General features: G+C 52.4%; 1 protein-coding gene across 1 annotated transcript in view; it reads left to right on the plus strand.

Annotated features, from left to right (window-relative positions):
• Positions 1–18,581, plus strand: part of CRAMP1 (cramped chromatin regulator homolog 1) — a 55,407-nt gene that overhangs the window by 6,863 nt on the left and 29,963 nt on the right. The window contains 3 exon segments of the mRNA XM_055339213.1: positions 5,379–5,572; positions 12,264–12,417; positions 15,787–15,870. Coding sequence (XP_055195188.1) covers positions 5,379–5,572; positions 12,264–12,417; positions 15,787–15,870 — 432 coding nt within the window.

Consider the following 18,581-nt stretch of genomic DNA (forward strand, 5'->3'; position numbering starts at 1 on the left):
CTTTTGGTAAATTACTAAGTTCAGAGTCGCATGGATCCCTCTGCTTCACATCGGAGACAAGGACAGACAGCGTAGATGAGTAGATGAGGTAACGTTTGAATATTGGTTTTAAGCCTGAGGTACTTTCTAAAGACCTTATTGGCTTTTAACGTCAAAACTAACGTTTCTATTGTGGTTACCTGTGGAATCGTCCTTTGCCCACCAAGGATACTGTAGGATTTTCATTTCACGTCGTGTGCGGTGTCTTGTTCTGGATCATACGAAGGTATGAGGCTGGTAGAGGCAGGATTTCGGACAGCGACGTAAATGCGAGCACGAGCTTCGCGGTAGGCGGTGGAGCCTGGAATTGGCCTGGCGGCCAGCCTGAAAAATGCCAGAGGAGGAAGTCGCATTGGCGAGGGGCATCGAGAATGACCGACCAAGTCTTCACCTTCTTTGATGAAGAATGCAGATGTTTTCAGAGAAACAACGAGGTTTTAGTGATGCTCTCAGACATTTTAGAGAGGCGGTGCCCATGGGGGAGCCCAGCCCTGGGAGCATGGAGGACGTGAGGCGCCACGGCAGCGCCCGGGGTCCCCCGACCCTGAGGTCCCGCATCCCCTTTCGCTCATGGAATAGGTGTCAGAGGGGGGCGCCCTGCCCGGGGCTGCAGGGGCTCTCGGGGCCATGGGGCCACAGGGCCATAGGGCCATGGCGGCCGTGCTCCTCTGCAGACACTGGGTCAGGCTGAAATGGGTGGAGGCCGCAGTGGGGGGCGGAGGCACCAGGGCAGCCTGCCAAGGCGACGCCGCCTTGAGGGGGAGTGGCCTCAGTCCTCATCTTCCCGTCTGCGGCCTTCGTGGAGAGGGTGCCCCCTCAGTCATGTCTGGGCTCTGATGTGAGCCTGGGGGCCTGACACGGGTGACGTGCGCTACGAGGGGCATAGGAGTGGCCCCCGGAGACCTTGGCTTAGCGCCTCCTCCTCGGTCGGTCGCGGCACGTTGTGCCCTGAGGTGGCCAGGGAGTGGAGCGGGTGTGCCACCCTTGGCCTCGTACCGCAGACCTGGCCCTAGGAGGTGGCCTGCGCCACCAACCGCCTGCCCTTGGCTCATGCGGGGGTGTCTTTGCAGCCGACAAGGGGCAGAGTGAATGAAGCAAGGGGAGCCTCCCGTGTTCTCCCCTCCGGGGACTTCACTGAGCAGCTCGTAGTGCTGGTCTGCGCCCTCTCCGCTAATGTTCCGACCCTGCCAAGGCACTTTCTCAGACTCTGAAAGAAAGCTCTGGGCCAGTGAGTTGTTGCTCGGTGGGACAGGTTGGCACATCTTCTGTCTCTGACCTGAGTTAAGTTGCACGGGTTTGTTTTTAGAGGTGGACATCCTCCCGTGTCTTAACTCCTGCCATTCATTAGCTGTGCGGCTTTGGGAACGTCACTGAACCGGTCGGTCCCCTTATCAGACTGAGCAGGGGGTGTCGAGGTCCAGTTCCCTCCCATCTCGCATCCCTGGATTCTGTAGCTCAGAGCATAATGAAGATACGGAAGCAGCCGTGATGCCAACAGCAGCCACCACGGTGCCCTGTGGCTCAGGAGGCAGATGCCCAGACTTGGTTCTGGCTGTCCGGTGACCTTGGCCCACCTCTGAAATGTGGACAGTAGCTACGCACCGAGAGTACAAAAGGGAGTGAAGCGTTTGCACGTGGCTTCAAGGTGCTGTAGAAGTCCCCGCTCCCTTCCTCGTCTGAGCAGCAATGTGGCGTGCCGGGCAGGGTGCTCCCTCTGGGCCTCGGTGTCCCCTGGTGGAAGATGAGGATTATCTCCTCCTCTTTGGGTGCTATGAGGAGCATGGGTGGTGCTGTTCCAGGCTCATGCAGAGATGTATGATGGGAGGGGGTGTAGAGGAGGCAGGCAGCCTGGCTTGTCCACCGGTGGAGTGAGCAGCTGCGCAGCCTCGGAAGGCAGACCCCGGCCACACATGTACACCCCCCAAATGCAAGCCCTGGAGAGCAGGCCATGGCCGGGGTTGGTAATTTGGAGACCAAGGAGGAGGCTGGTAAAGTTGTCTTACTGGGGTGGCATGGAGCTGGCCTGGGCACAGAAATGGGGACAGGAGAAGCGGGGTAGCCCCTGGCAGCTGGGGGCCTGTGACAGAGAAGTCAGCTCTGCTGGAGGTGCTGGGTCTCAAGGGTAGGAGAGGGGCCCATGACCTGCTCTCTGTCTGTTTCCAAACTCTCGTGGAGCATCTGCGGTGTGAGGCCTGGTGGCGGGCTTGGGCGCAGGACAGCCAGACGCCGTCCCTGCTTTCAGAGGCCTCGCTGGGGGCACCCTCTTTCTGTACGTCGTTTCCCTCCAGGTTCCTCAGATACCAGCTTCTCATCATGCAGACCCTTGTTCACCTATGTGGCCTCAGAAATGTTGTAGCAGGTGGAGGCTTGATGGTGGGCCTTTACTTTTTTTTTTTTCCTGGGCTTCTTGCAACCGCCCCTGCTCCCCCTGGAGAAAGCCCCCGTACCCACCCTTGTTCACAGCGGTCTTGTCTTTTTACCTCCGGCCATTCTGCTTCTGCCCTCGCCTGCTTCTCTCTTGCCCTGCATGCATCACAGTTTTCATCGCAGTGCTGCTGCGCAGGTGGGAGGCTTCGCCAGGGGCCAATCCCCCCACAGGACCTCTGGTCCTGCTTCTTGTTTGTTTCTGCTGTAGCTGGAGTGCTTGGGTGAGCCCGAGGCAAAGGCCTGAGCCATCGTCATCTGAAATTTGGGGGATGGGGATCCCTGGGTGGCGCAGCGGTTTGGCGCCTGCCTTTGGCCCAGGGCGCGATCCTGGAGACCCGGGATCGAATCCCACATCAGGCTCCCGGTGCATGGAGCCTGCTTCTCCCTCTGCCTGTGTCTCTGCCTCTCTCTCTCTCTCTCTCTGTGACTATCATAAAAAAATAAAAAAATAAAAAAAAATAAAAAAAAAAAAGAAATTTGGGGGATGGACCAGAGATGGCCTGTTCTCTTTCTACTCTGAAGTTTTGTGATTTTACTTTACTTTTTGAAAGCATTCGGTGTCTAGAATGATGGTCACCAAATGTTAGAAATGGTTATTTGGGGGTGATTGGCCTTCTCTTTTGGACGTTTTGAATGTTTGAGTGTTGACTTTATCCTGCGCTCTATCCCTGAGGTTCCATCCAGCTCAGAAATGCTTCCATTGTGTTTTCCTTCCTCGATTGTCCTCCTTGTCTTGGGTCTCAGCAGTGCTGTGGGCCAGTGAAATCTCACGAGAGCTGGCCAGACCTCTGTGTTCCAGGTTCTTGACAAGCATACTCTGTTGCTTTCAAGTATGTCCAGTACCGGTGTGGGCTGGCAGAGACGTAAACCTGAGCTGGGATTGTCGGGCTGGTTAGCAAGTTGCTTGACAAAAAAAGAGAGTTAATGAAGCCATGATCCCTGCAAATGTGCTTGAAAGTCGCTCCCTGCTGGAGACATCTTGAAGTGTTGGGTTCACTAGGTAGGTCATGTCTTGGGCTGGGTTTGGTTTGGTGAGGAATGGGTCAAGTCACATCTGTATCGAGTACACCCTTAACCCACTGGCAGCAGTTTGCTGCCTGGAGGACAGTTCTGTGGCTGCGGGCTGGGGAGGGCGCAGCTGGAACAGGCGCAGCCGGAACAGGGGCAGGCCGGGCTCTGAAACCCTGAGCCTGACGGGGTCACACTGAGGACCCAGAGTAGCAAGCTGTCAGAGGCTGGCACCCTGTGCAGTGGTGGAAAGTGTGCTGGCCAGCGCAGGAGCCACTAGCCACACGTGGACATTGCCACTAGAAATATGGCTTGTGTGAACGAGGAACTGGGTTTTTTGTTTTATTGACATCTATCTGCATTTACATCTCCTCACGTGGGTAGCAGCAGCGGAATTTGACTGTGCGGCGGTCATAAACGGCGATTTTCGGGACCCTGTCACGCTGCCTTCTGAAGTCACTGAATTGGTGCGCTTTTCCACAGGAGAGAATCTCCCCCATTTTATGTAGCTGCGTGATTTTTCTGCATATATGACAACACACTTTGCTCTCCGATAGCCGACTGATTACAAAATGCTCTTTATTTTGACGTAATAACACAGATCCATGGCACACTCTGTGGAGGGACAACAGGTGTGTCAGTGCACGGTGACCCTGCCGCCTCCTATCCCTCAAGCCACCCCTGCCCCATGCCTTTCTTTCCAGGGATGGTGTCTGTAAGTAAATACATGGATTAATGGACTTACAATGTTTCACTCCCTCTGGTTTTCTGTGAACTCCCTGCCTTCTGCCCCTGCTCTGAGGCTGACCCTTGTCACGGGGGTGAGGGGGTGAGGGAAGCGTATCTACACAAGGAGGCCCTCCCTGATTGCCCAGGAAGAGGGCTTCCCTCGAAACCTCAAACTCATGATTATCTTACTAGGAAAGCTTTTTAATGATAATCTGCATTTGTTTCTTTGCTTTTCAAAGCGTTTTTACATTTATGATGTTATTTTTACCAACCCAACCCTCCCCCCAACTGTTCAGAGTTTGATGATTGCTCGGCATTGATGGTCCTTAAGTTACACAGGCTGGAATTCCGGTCTTTGCCAACGTTGTGCTGGGGCTTCCCTTTCCTCTGAGGAAGGAACCAGATGGGTGGGACAATTGGGTTAGGTCATAAAAGGTTTTATCTGTGACCTTTGCCTCCCGTTGATGAGGCTGTCGGATCTGGAGGGCATTGGAGCCTCATCATACTTCCTCCTTCCCTCCCCTTTCAGTCTGGTCTCCAAGGACCCATCCTGAGAGTAGAAACTGATGCTTCCAGAGCACCTACAAGGTCATCAGTTCACTCTCACAACATCAGATTTTGTTGGTGGAAATTGATCAAGCAAAAAGGACTTCTTCTAAGACCTTTTAAAGGTTCTTTAAAGACACCAAATGATTCATATTCGGAAGTTTGGGTTATATCTATGAGGAGGTGGCGCTTCACACACACTCAAATGTTTTCTTGAGTTTGAATTTCAATTTGTTGAGTTGAAAAGACAAGAGTTATGTCACCCCAAACACATTTGAGAAAGAAGTTGTGATAAATGTGGGTTTTTAGGTCATGGGGGCAAAAGGCTGTCTGCCTGATGGTCATCATGCTCTCTCAGTGGGTCTGCAGAAATGCTCATTCTTCTTTTTCTCGCTATAAAAAGATTGGAAAGAATTAAGTCAAATCAGGGTGAGGCCATTGCTGAATAGCCCCAGCAGGCCTGCGGCAGCATGTCCCAGGAGCCAACAGCATGTCCTAGGAGCTGTCCTACAGTGGCACCCTTGGTGGGAGGGGTAGGGGTGGGGTGGGGAGAAGGGCTTGTGCAATGGGGCTGTCCCTAGCTCCGCAGCCTTCTAAAACAGGTCACTGTATGGTTCTTTCTCTCCAAGGAGCTGACGGTGGCGGATCATCGTCCGGAAATGGTTCTGGAGCTGCCCCTGCCGCCCCTGCAGGGGGCTCTCGCTCATCTTCCCGGAACTTGGGGTCTTCCAGCGGCGAGAAGGAAGAAGGCAAGAAGGCCCGGCGGCAGTGGGAGTCGTGGAGCACAGAGGATAAGAATACTTTCTTCGAGGGGCTCTATGAGGTGAGCCCTGGGGCTGGGACCAGTGGCCGAGACTCCCAGCCTCTCTCCACATTGTCTGTGCTTCTCTTTCAGTTGGCCTCTGCCTGGCCGACCTCATGGCTGGGAGATCTATTAGGTCGGCACTGCCTTGGGCAACTCCTCCTAGGTGGCAGGCATGGGTCCCCAAGGACTGGCACTTGCCCTCTGACCTTGGCCTTTTATCCCCTCATTGTGACTTTAAAAGCCGATAGTTGATAACTAAGTGATTATTAGGAGGTGTCTTTGTTTTTCTGCAAGAGTCTACTGGTTGTCTCAGATGCAGTCTTTGTTTTTTAAAAAATTTTATTTACTTATTTGAGAAGAGAGAACTTCTGCAAGTGAGGGGGGGAGGGGCAGAGAGAGGGGGAGAGAGAATCTCAAGCAAACTCCCCATGTAGCTTGGAGCCCAGTGCAGGGCTCATGCCCATGACCCTGACATCCTGACCTGGGCCAAAACCACATGTCAGACGCTCAACTGATTGTGCGACCCAGGCACCCCTCAAATACACTCTTCACTGAGGAGTGGAGCCCTGTCTGTGGGCCTTCCCCTTGCAGCTGAGAGATCCCTGATGAGGGACAAGGGGACACTTGCCACATCAGTCAGAGCCAGCAGCTTAACCCTGAGAGCAGTTGCAGTGGATGTGGGACAGAATGGGAAGTCCTAAAAATAGAAGCTGCTCCCTGATCCCACTGCCCAAAGAAACAGCTGTGCTCCCTGCCAGCTGTTTTCACTTCCCTGTTTTGGTTTTTCAAATATTCCTACCTATAGTGATCATATTTTTTTTTATTAACATCAAATGCATTTTCATGGTATGTTATGGTTCTTTCACTTAGTACTTTTTTAGTGCCTGTAAATATTCTACTTCAAGTGAAAACTGTGGCTTGCATGCTCGCCTGTTTTTATAAATAAAGCTTTATTGGGATGTAGCCACACCCATTCACTTCCTGGCTGCTTCTCACAACAAAGATAGAATCAAGCCCTTGCAACAGCTAGCGCGTGGCCTGCGACATCTACGTGTTTACCCCTGAGCCAGGCCTGCTCTCTTTCACCATCTTCGTATTGTTGACTGTCGTGGTTCCTTCCAGGTTCAGCAGGCATCTTCGTGAGGATTCTGTGTTTTAGACCACTTGATGGGGGCATAGTGTGAGGAGTAGGTTACTCACCAGCAGGCTGTATTGCGAAGGAATTGGGAGTTATGGAAGAGTCTTGCCAAGCCTGGCAAACAGGGCTCAGAGCTGAAATGGGGTTTGGAATTGATGCTCTGAAATATCCAGGGAGAGGTGAGAAAAGGTGAGGGGCTAGAATTCAGTGCTGCTGTCAGAATATTCCTGAGGCTTCCTTGTTCCTTTTGGGGCCCCATGCTTTGGTTCTGCCGTCCCGATCGCAGGAGGCCCGTCTGGCAGTGCCCCTGGACTCAGGCGTGCAGGGAGGCAGTGAAGCGTGTATCCAAAGCTTTCCCAGTAGGTGCAGAGTCCTGCAAACAAGTTCAGATGTGTTCCCTTTCTTCCCTCGGACAGTTTGAAAGTAGAGCAGGGCGGCTGTTTTGTATAGTTACGGCCCCACACTGCCTCTCGAAGTTGCCATCAGGCATAGAGCACTGGGGGCCCCACGACTGTGTTCACACTGTGCGGCTGATGCTCCCCTGACAGCTCTGCTGCTTGGTGCAGCCCTTCCTTCCTGGGAAGAGTGGGGCTCTGTGGGGCTCTGGGTGCAGAATGCAGGCCAGAGGTGTGCTTGTTGATTAAAAGTGAGGGAAGGATTCCGCATCAGTGACCTGCCCTACCTTTCTTCAGGTAAATTAGTTCATTCCCTGCCCACTGGGCCAGCTTCTTGTTTGACATTTTTAGCCAGGTAGGTGTTTGAGGTTTCCTGATCCTTAATTAACAATAACGGACCCTTGTGGTCACTTACTGTGCTCCACAGTTAGTGCTGTCGCTCACGTGTCGTGTGTGGGCATGTGCCCCTGCAAGGACACGGGCTCGGGCCCTACAGCTGACACTCTTGTGTGTCTCACTGAGTTGCCACAGGCTGCTGGTGGGGTCTGGATGCAGGGCTGATAAGCTCTGCTCTGCCGCCGCGTATATGCTGCCCATCCCTGCCTTTTTGGTACCCACATCTGACTCGACTGTGCTTCAGGTGACACACCCAGCTCAGAGTGCAGAGAGGCACAAGGGATGGAACAGCTGTCCTGACCTACAGACAAGACGGAGGGACTATGTCAAGCCCGATGGGATGCAGGGCCTGCAACGATGTCATGGAGCCTCTGTCACCCCGTTTGTGGAGGGTGACACTGTAGTGCTTACTGCCTCCTGTTGCAGACCCTTCTCTGGGACAAGAGTGCCACCCCAGGGCAGCCCCGGTGGTGCAGCGGTTTGGTGCTGCCTGCGTCCTGGGGTGTGATCCTGGAGACCCAGGATCGAGTCCCACGTCGGGCTTCTTGCATGGAGCCTGCTTCTCCCTCTGCCTGTGTCTCTGCCTCTCTCTCTGTGTGTCTATGAATAAATAAATAAATAATCTTAAAAAAAAAAAAAGAGTGCCACCACACTCCCCACTCCAGGTGGGACAGCTCTAGGAAGGCCTCAGGTGGGCCAGGCCTATTCCAGACTCTACTGTGGCTGGGGTGTGGGTCGTGGCCCCCATGACAGGGAGCTGGTGGGGAGGCCAGCGGGCCGAGCACCTGCACTGACACCATCCTCAACATCTCCCTACTCTGTTTCAATGGCGGTTCCTCACTAAGCCCATCGCTGATTCCGTTTTTCTTCTTATGTCTGTGGTTCCTGCCTCACAGCCCTACATGCGTGCTTCTCACCAGGTGGATAATTGCTAATGGCTTGTCTGCATCAGAGCACTACAGGAGTGCTAGGAGGCAGAGAAGTCCCCCTTAAGGGCTGACGATCTGATTAGGGAAATGTAGTAGGAACAGAAAACGTTGGGCTGTCAGGAAGCCTACGCCAACTAACACCACAAGAATTCAGAAGGCAGCGTAGTTTGAGAATCACAAAACCCAGATTCTGGTCCCAGCCTAGCAAGTGTGTGCACCTGTCTGGGTTTCGTGCGCTGCTGCAGAGAGGACCTGAGGGATGGAGAGGCTGTCTGCGCTTGCTCTGCCAGGACTCTGATCTAGGCCTGAGGGAGGGTCTGTGGGGGAGGGGACACCCAGAGGAAGGCATTTAAGACATCTTTTTATTTATTTTTTATTTTTCTAATACTGAAAATTTTAATTCCTTCCTTTTTTTTTTTTTTATATACTTTAAGTTTTCATTTTAAAACTGTTTCAGGGACACCTGGGTGACTCAGTGGTTGAGTGCCTTTGGCTCAGGTCGTGATCCCAAGTCCTGGGATTGAGTCCCGGGTCTGTCTCCCTGCAAGGAGGAGCCTGCTTCTCTCTCTGCCTGTCTCTGCTTTTCTCTCGGTGTGTCTCATGAATAAATAGATAAATAATTTTTTAAAAAGTTTCAAACTCAGGGATCCCTGGGTGGCGCAGCGGTTTGGCACCTGCCTTTGGCCCAGGGCGGGATCCTGGAGACCTGGAATCGAATCCCACGTCGGGCTCCCGGTGCATGGAGCCTGCTTCTCCCTCTGCCTATGTCTCTGCCTCTCTCTGTGTGACTATCATAAATAAATTAATTAATTAATTTTAAAAAAAAGTTTCAAACTTGGAAAAAGTTGTAGAAAGAGTATAGAGAATTCCCTATGCCCTCTACCAATGTTTACATAACCTGTGTGACCAGCTTAATGAGGAGATTGGGTGTGGATACCGTAGCATTTATTGACCTGTGGGCCTTACTCAGGTTTAGGTGGTGTTCCCGCTGATGTCCATTCTGGTTTCAGTGGACATGACTCCTGAGCCCTCTACCTGGGGACAGGCCCTCAATCTCCACCTCCTTTTTTCTGTCTCCTAAGAGCTTGACAACTTAAAAATATTTTACTTAAATTCAGTTTAAGTAAAATATACCGTTAGTTTCAGAAGTAGAAATTAGTGATTCATCGGTTGCATAAACACCTAGTGATCATTACACCATGTGCTGTCTTTAATGCCCATCACCTCACTCACCTCCCATCCAGCAACCCTGTTTCTTTCCTGGAGTTAAGAGTTTCTTATGGTTTGCCTCTCTCTCTGTTTTTATCTTATTTAATTTTTTTCCCATCTCCTATGTTCATCTGTTTTGTTTCTTAAACTCCACATAGGAGTGAAACCATATGATAGTTGTCTTTTTCTGACTGACTCATTTTGCTTAACGTAATACTCTCCAGCTCCATCCATGTTGTTGAAAATAGCAAGATTTCATTTTTTGATGGCTGAGTATCATTTCTTAGTATGGAATATATATATTGCATCTTTTTTATCCATTCATCAGTTGATGGACATCTGGCTTCTTTCCATAGTTTGGCTCTTGTGGACATTGTTGCTATAAAACATTGGGGTACAGGTGCCCCTTTGGATCATTCCGCTTCTATCATGTGGGTAAATACCTAGTAGTACCATTGCTGGGTTGTAGGGTAGCTCTGTTTTTTACTGTTTGAGGAACTTCCATACTGTTTTTTGAGTAGCTGCACAAGCTTGCATTCCCACTAGCAGTATAAGAGGGCTCCCCTTTGGGGCACCTCAGTGGCTCAGTGGTTAAGCGTCTGCTTTTGGCTCCAGTCTTGATCCTGGGGTCCTGGGATCGAGTCCCACATCGAGTTCCCTGCAGGGAACTCCCTGCAGGGAGCCTGCTTCTCCCTCTGCCTGTGTCTCTGCCTCTCTCTCTGTGTCTCTCATGAATAAGTAAATAAAATCTTTTTTTTTTTTAAAAAAGAGGGTTCCCCTTTCTCCACCTCCTCACCAACATGTTATTTCATGACTTGTTCATTTTATTATTTATTTATTTATTTATTTATTTATTTATTTATTTATTTATTTATTGTGTTCATTTTAGCCATTCTGACTGCTGTGAGGAGGTACCCATTGTGGTTTTGATTTGTATTTCCCTGATGCCGAGAGATGTTGAGCATTTTTTCATATGAGATCTTGACACTTTTTTTTCCCCCCAAGATTTTATTTATCTGAAAGAGAAACTGTGAGCAAGGCAGAAAGACTGAGAGAGTATGCATTACTAGGGGTCAAGGGAGAAGCAGGCTCCCTGGGGCTCCATGCTAGGGGATCGTGATGTGAGCTGAAGGCAGAACCTTAAGTGACTGAGCCACCCTGGGGCCCCGACCTTGATACTTTTGAAGACTCCTGGTCTGTTAGGTTGTGAAATACCCCTCAGTTTGAGCTTCTCTGAGGTTAACTAATGATTAAATGTACATTTTGCATTTTTGTCAAGAGTACCACAGGAGTGCCAGGCTGTCCTGAGCACATCCTGTACAGAGCGCATGCTGTGCTCCATTCTGTCTGGTGGTCTGAACCTCGATCACTGCTTTCAGGTGACACCTGCCAGGTCTTGTACTTACTAATCTGTTTTTTTTTCTTTTACTTTTAGACTATGTAAATATTCTGTTTCTCATTTTTTCTTACACTGACTTTAGTAATCATGCGACTTCTTACCTGAAATAATATTAGTATACCATTTGCCCATTGGCGATTTTCTGACTCCATCATTCTTTCTGTACTTATTAATTAGAGATCCTGTGCAAGAAACAGCTCTCCCTTCTCCCTTATTTAGGTAGGAATTCAGTGGTTTGTTTTTATCTGTATGGACTTGGGTATATAGGTTGTTCTGTGTCACAATCTATTCATATCATTGTCCATTTTCTTGCCCAGATGACTGCAGATTTGGCCACTGGGAGCCTCCTCTGGTTGGCTCCTGTATCCTTCCCACATGCTCTTCTCGTGCTGCAAGCATTTCACTTGCCTACTTTCTGGCATAGCAAGATATTCCAGACTCACTGGTACTTTCTCTGCTCCCATCTCTTCTAGGGACCCCGCTTCCTTTTGGGAATGGGATTTAAAAACCAAGATATGGGTGCTGGGGGTGCTCGTGGTGTCCGGGTGCTGTCACCTCTGGGCCCTCCCCTGGACATCTGTCTTGGCTTTGATGGAATGTCAGCAGCTCCTGAAGAATCCTGGTGGTGACTTTGTTCTTTGGAACACCGATTCCATTCTGAAAATCTCACAAGAACTCAGCTCCTACGTGGATGTGTTGAAGGAACAGGTGGCCCATGAATGTATTCAGAGCATAGTCTGTGTGGTTCTCTTACTGTTTATATTTCCTCTCCCTATTTGAATATAGGATACATTTTCTCTGATGGAAGCAGTAAGGGCATCTCTGAACAGTTGATGTATTGCTTTAGGAGGCCAGGAATAGCATACTCTTAGCTCTTTATGGTTTGTGTTGTGTGTTGCCATGATTATCTTCATGGAGCTGTCTTGGTTTGTGGTCTCTAGGCAACTATGGGCGTTAAGCCCCTTTCGTCTGCATGATGAGCACTGTGTCCTCCTGCTCCTGAGTCCTTGCCTTGTTACAATAGATTTATTCCTCAGATTCTGCTGTTGCTTTATCCGTTACTTGAGTTGAAACCAAGGTTCTAGGGAGGTGAGGCTGAAGTTCATGCACAAGAGCCGTCAAGGACATTGGCTTGACCACGGTGGGCTCCCTTTCCCTTCTCCTTTATCGGGAAGCGTCTGTGTTGTACAGAAGACTGCCTTGTTGTAACCTTTGTGCTTTTAATGTGGACTTAATTTTGCAGCATGGGAAAGACTTTGAAGCCATTCAGAACAACATTGCACTCAAGTACAAGAAGAAAGGCAAGCCCGCGAGCATGGTGAAGAACAAGGAGCAGGTCCGGCACTTCTATTACCGCACGTGGCACAAGATCACCAAGTACATTGACTTTGATAATGGTGAGTGTGCTCAGACTTGGCTCCTGGGAAGGTGGCAGGTGTGGTTGGCTGCTGGTCAGGAGCTGGTTTCCAGCAAACCCACAAGACACACCCTCTGGCATTGTGCTCTCCCAGCCACATGGCCAGGGATTTCCCTGCCTCATGGTCCTTTGGCTGGTGGAATGCCTAGGATCCATCGCTTAAACTGAATTGTGAGGAAGCCGCACTTATTTCTAATGGCCCTGGGTGCCGGTGCTTCTAGGTCCCTGGCTCACTCTGGGCCTGTGTCCCACCCTTGGAGGGGAGGGCCCCACAGTCGACAAGGAAAAGCAGACCATAGGTCCTGGCCAGCCAGAATAGGGCCCCTCTGGTGCCTACCTTTCTCTCCCAAGCAGGGGCTCCTTGGGGTGAGGGTTGGGCATGGCCCGTGTGTGGCCCGTGTGTGGTGGGCTGGGGTGGAGGGCTAGCTTTCCCAGAGCTCTTGTCTGGGTTTGAAGTCAGGCTCGAGTGATCTGTTTTCAGTTCACAAGTCTGGGTCAACACCCTCCCGCCCGCAGCAGCCTACCCAACCAGCCTCTGTCCTCAGGGGAGGTATTGCCACGTCACACCTGCCACTCAGTCATTGATCATATTTCTTTATGTTAACTCTTCGTTTCTACAACTTCACTCATAGCTTGGTCATTCCAGACATTTGCTTCTACAAACTTCTCTTGTTTCTGACACTCCTCGTAAAATAATGTAAGTTGTGATAGAGAACAACTCTGATGGCTGAGGCCTGTCACTCCCTTTGAACCTTTGTCATGTGCTGTTCGTGCCTGCCCTTGATGATCTCCTGTGTTTCTGCCTCAGCCCCACCTGTGGGTGCACTCTTGGCCTCTTTGGTGACCCTCAGGCACGTGTATGCCAGCACCACCTAGGCTGACCTGTCTGCCTCCTCCCTGGCTCCCTGGCGGGTCAGCACGCCAGCACGTGAGAAAGGTCCAGAGAGCACGATTCGAGCTGTCTCTTTCTTTGAAGGATCAGATGGCAAATATCTTGGCTTTGGGGTTTGCAGTCTGTGGAACTTGTTGCGCTCTGCTGTTTTAGCTCATTTGTAGACAAAGGGTAAGCAGGTATGCATTGGTGTGTTCCACAAACCCTTCCTTCAGAAACAGGTCCTGGGCTGCGTTGACCTGTGAGCCATAGTGTGCCGACTCCTGCCCTAAAGAAATCTTTCTCACTGCCACCAGCCTGTGTGGGAGCCCTTGGGGACAGGGCTGCTCAAGCTCCGAATGCTCACAGTTGTTACCTGACACTGTCACCTGAATGTATGTCCCTTTGAACCTTTGTGGACATCTGTCACCAGAGTCTTGCTGGTTGTACCTCAGAGCTGTTCTGGTCTCTCCTCACCACCTGGTCCCCCTTGCTCTTATTCTAGATCATCGCTGTCCCCTGCTGTCTGGTCCCACCCTCCCCCTCATGCCATGAGATGGGCACCAGGTGTGCATCTGCCGGGCTGCTTCCTTGCCTGAGCCCCTCCTGCGGCTCCACCAGGTGTTCTCCTCCTGACCTGTGGGCGGGCAGGAATAGGGTCTCCACCCTCATGTGTACTTGCACTGTACCCCCTGCTGATCAACCTCCCTCACCCTGCTCCCTCCCCAGGCGGAGCTGTGTTCTCTTCCCAGAAATCCCTCCCTGAATCCTTCCCTGCCCCTGCTTCTGCCTGACGGGGGCCTGTCACTGAGCATGTCACCCTCAGGGCAGACAAGAAAACCCACGCTTATTTGTGGACGTCCCTGCCTGGGATCCCCCAGACAGTCAGTGGGAGCTGAGACCTCTCCTTCTTCCCAGACACCCTCCACCATCTCAGCACAGCGCCCCCCCCTCCCCCCCCCCCCCCCGGGTGTGCCACCTTTTTATGCTGCTGTGGAATTTCTCTATGCTTCCTGTGGAACGTTAATTTGTTGAGTTTGATGTTGCTACAGGTGAATAAATTTTACCTTTCCTTTTGGACCAGCAGGTCCCTTTGGTGGCCTTACACTGTGCACTTGTGGATGTACCCGTTCACATAGCACTTTCCTTTGGAAACACTTTCTTTGGGTAAATCGCACAATGGAGAGGAGTTTATTTATTTATTTATTTAAAGACTTTATTTATTCATGAGAGACAGAGAGAGAGAGGCAGAGACACAGGAGGAGGGAGAAGCAGGCCCCATGCCGGGAGCCTGACGTGGGACTCGATCCTGGGACTCCGGGGTCACCCCTTGAGCCAGAGGCAGTTGCTAAGCCGCTGAGCCACCCAGGGATTCCCCCCTCCTTTTTTTAAAGATGTATTTATTTATTTATGATAGACAAAATTTTATTTTCCATTTGCTAATGAACTTTTGTTTTCCTTTTCTGGTGATTTCATCACACCTGAGTGTTAGGAGTTTGAAAAGGGCTCTCTGGGGAGAAGCCAGAGAGAGCAGTTGTGAGGACGGGAGGGACGGCAGCACGGGTCACTGCTCTGTGAAGTGGTGGAGAAGGCGCCGGACTGGGCTGGGCCTGCGCCGGCGGACGGCACTCAGGTTTGGCTTCAGGTAACACGGACCTCAAAGCATCGTGGTCTTCTGCACAGAGAGATTGGTTCTCCTGTGGCAGAGACGTCAGATAGGAGGTCCAGTGCGGTCACTGGGGACTCAGGGCCTGCCCTCTTGCCACTCTGCCATGCCCAGCACAGTGCTTGGTCCAGGATGGCTCCGTGGGCAAGACCGGGGTGCCAAAGGACACATTTGTCCTCAGTCAGTCTTCAGTCATTTTGGGAGCTTCTGGAAGTCTCCTGATCACTCTAGAGGCCAGGACTTAGTGGTGCAGCCCCATCTAGCCGCAGGGCAGGCTGGGATGTGCACCGTCTGACCTGGATTCGTTGCTTCCTGAGTGAGGTGCATCTGTTGCTGAGGAGCAGGGGAGAGTGGATACCGGTACCGTGAGGGCTGGGGCTGCCGTTCCTCCTCCGTCTGGCCTCAGGGGGGTCATCAGTGATCAGAGATGGTGTGACACGTCCGCTTCCATGGTCACAGGCCTCCGGCCTCACACAGAGGTTGGGTGGTTCTGTGTTCGGAGGGAGATGGTCTCAGCCCACCTCCTGTGGCCCCGCTGGCCTCCCAGGCTCCTCCCGGGGCAGCCCTCTGCCCGTTAGCATTTTCTGGCGTCAGCCCAGTTTTCTAATCTAACTTCTCATTTTGAAAAATTGTGTTCCTGTGTGCGCGCCTCACTTCGTTTCGCCCGGGGTTGCCGTCCTGGGAGGCACGTGCGGTGGTCGGAACCACGGGACGAACAGCGCTCACGTGCCCCTGCCCTCCTGTGCCCGAGCTGGTCGGCCCGGCGGGGACGTCTTCCCCTTCTAAAGCTCTGTCCCTTCTTGGTGTTTCAGTGTTCTCCCGTGGGCTGAAGAAGTCGTCCCAGGAGCTGTACGGTCTGATCTGCTACGGCGAGCTGCGGAAGAAGGTCGGGGGCTGTGAGTATGGGGCGCCAGGGCTCCTGCAGTGCTCGTGGCTGGGGACGTGTCGCGGTTTCCGGAATGCTCACGGCTCCTCCTGGCAGGGCCTGCTCTCCTGTCACTATTGGGTCTTTGATGCCACAGCTCTTCTCCCTCCAGCTTGAATCTTGAAAACATTTTAGGGAGCAGGGAGTTGAAGAGCACCTGAGCCTCTGCATGCCTGCACCTTCATGAGACTTACCTGTCGCAGACAGCGGCCCCACCTGTGTGCCCCACCCCACGAGTGCACTTTCTCTTACTCAGCATCTGACTGCAGGCATCCTGGCAGGGCCCTGACCCTTCATCCCATGTCACTTGAGCCCAGGGACATTGTTCTGCATGCCCACAGTCCTGTCACCACCTGATGTGTTTAGCATTTATGTCGCAGGCACTATGGTCTTACCTAGCAGCTGCCTGTGTTCAGGGTGCCAGGTGGGGATGTGGTCCTAGGTATACCTGTGGTGCCCCCTTGGGGCTGTTGATGAGATAGATGAGCCTCACCTTTGGTCTTGTGTGACACTGGTGCTTGGAATGATCTGGGCTACTCCCCATATGTCCCTCAGCTTGTGTCCTGTAACTAACGTAGGCATGCTCTGGCTTTCCAGGGGCACCAACCACTTAGTGGCCTACCTCGCCTCCCCGTGTGACCCCAGGCAAGGGGTGCCCTTGTCTATGCAGGTGCCACTGGGCACCGTCACATGGCGGAAGGGTGCTTACCCACAGGGTCACTCCAGAGGCCCAGTGAGACCATGTGACAGAGTCATAAGCTGTCTCCTCCCTGGTCACCCAGCAGAATGCCACTGCTCAGAGTGGGCAGCAGGGCGGGGGGTGTGGAATCAGCAGAGGGACCAGGAGGGAGGGCGTTTGAGGGCTGCTCTGCACACGCTAGCCTAGAAGCAGGCAAAAACCCTACAGGTGGCCTGGCTTCCAACCCAGTCCTTCCTGTGGTCTGAGCACTTATTTGTCACTTGCTGGCCTGTCGTGGAGTGCTCCCAGTGTGAGTGGTGTACAGGCACTTACTGCCCCTGGCCACTGCTAGTGGCTTCTCCTCGCTCTCCCAGCCTGCCTGAGTCCTCGTGAGGCTGGCCTGCTCCCTGACCTTGGGCGGCTTACCGTCACCCCACTGGGCAGCACTGGGACCCCGGCCCAGGGGCCTCTGTACTTGGACTTCTGTTCCTCTTCCTGCCACCCTGCAGCTCAGAGAAGCCAGTCCTACTTGTGACATCCCACCAGCTCCTCTTGGCCTCCACACATTCAGCCCCCCCCCAAGGCCCCACTTGAGCCCCGCCTGCCCCCCACTTGCAGGTCACTTGCTGGCACACCGGGTGCCCTGCACACTGCAGCATCTCATGACTGCATACTGGTAGCCTTTTCTGGACTGTGCAGAAATTGTGGTCGGAGCCTGCTTTTGTTTAACACTGGGCCTCTGGACGAACATGAACCCTGAAACGGTGGGCGTTGAGTCTGCTGTGTTCCTAGGACTCAGACACACGCTACATGTGTGCAGCCTCAGGGCAGCTACTGCGCTGGCTGGTGTCCCAGGGGCTGAGGAGGCTCCGTTGTGATGAAAATCTCCTTGGCTGCTAAGTGACAGGTGACGCTTTGCCCCCAGGACTGAATCTTAGACCCAGAGCTCATTTCTCCTGCCGCAGCGGCCCATCTCCCATCCTCACCTGCGTGTTCAGGTAGCTTTTCTCTGAAGGGTGGTTCCTTGCATGGTGCCCATCGAGTGACTCAAACCCTGAAGTCTCAGTGGCTCAGCTCCTGGACCTTCTGTCTGTCCGGCAAGCCAGATGCAGGACCAACGGGCCCTTCCATCCCCTTTGGCTTTCCCTTTGATCTCTGCTCACATGCCCAGGAACCTCCAGGATAGGCTGCCCTCTGGCCATGCGCTTGCTTGGCCCTGCAGACCCTGCCTTCACTTGGGAATCCCTGCTGTGCTTCCCGCTGATGGTGCTGCTTTGTCACGTAACCGTGCGGGGCAGGGCCATGCTGGGTCCCCGGTCAGTGAGCGGGGCTGTGCGCCTGCCTCTTCCTTGCTGGGCCTTCTGTCCCGGAGGCCCGTCTCGATCTGGCCCATTGCCCTGCGGCCTGCAGGACGTGCCTTGCTGTTTCTCGTCACATGCTTGTCATGTGTGGCTGTGAATTCTTCCAGTGATTATTTGTAAAGCTTTATGTTGTCTTCAATCTTGAAAGGTGTTTTTGCTGGATGGAGAGCTCGGATTGGGCAGTTTTTCCTTCCTTCACTGTAAAGATTTGTTCCTTTATCTCTGGCCTTCACCATTCCTGGGGAGAGGCCACCGGCTGCTGTGTCTCTGCTGCTCTGGAAGGGATGCATTACTTTTCTGTGTTGCTTTAAGGATTTTGTCCTTGTCTTGGTTTTTGGCCTGGCTCTGTGTTTGTGGCTTATTGTTTTTATCCCTGAGTACATAAGAGTTTAAGAAATTTTCGATGATCTCCAAACATTCACCATCTACCAGGTTACTCACGTTCTTGCACATGTAATTTCGTTTTTCCTTGGACATATTTGGGACAGCAGCAACTGTGGGAGGGTGCAGAGGAACGTGGTGTCAGCTCTGGTGAACACGTATGGTCTTGGGTCCTTGTTCACCTACCCTGGGAACCTGGGGACCCAAAGCAGACCACAATGGGCCAGCAGATGACACGAGCCCAGCAGGAGAAGCATGTGG

Source organism: Nyctereutes procyonoides, unplaced genomic scaffold (genome assembly GCF_905146905.1).
Source record: "Nyctereutes procyonoides isolate TBG_1078 unplaced genomic scaffold, NYPRO_anot_genome, whole genome shotgun sequence".
NCBI classification, from domain to species: Eukaryota; Metazoa; Chordata; class Mammalia; order Carnivora; family Canidae; genus Nyctereutes; species Nyctereutes procyonoides.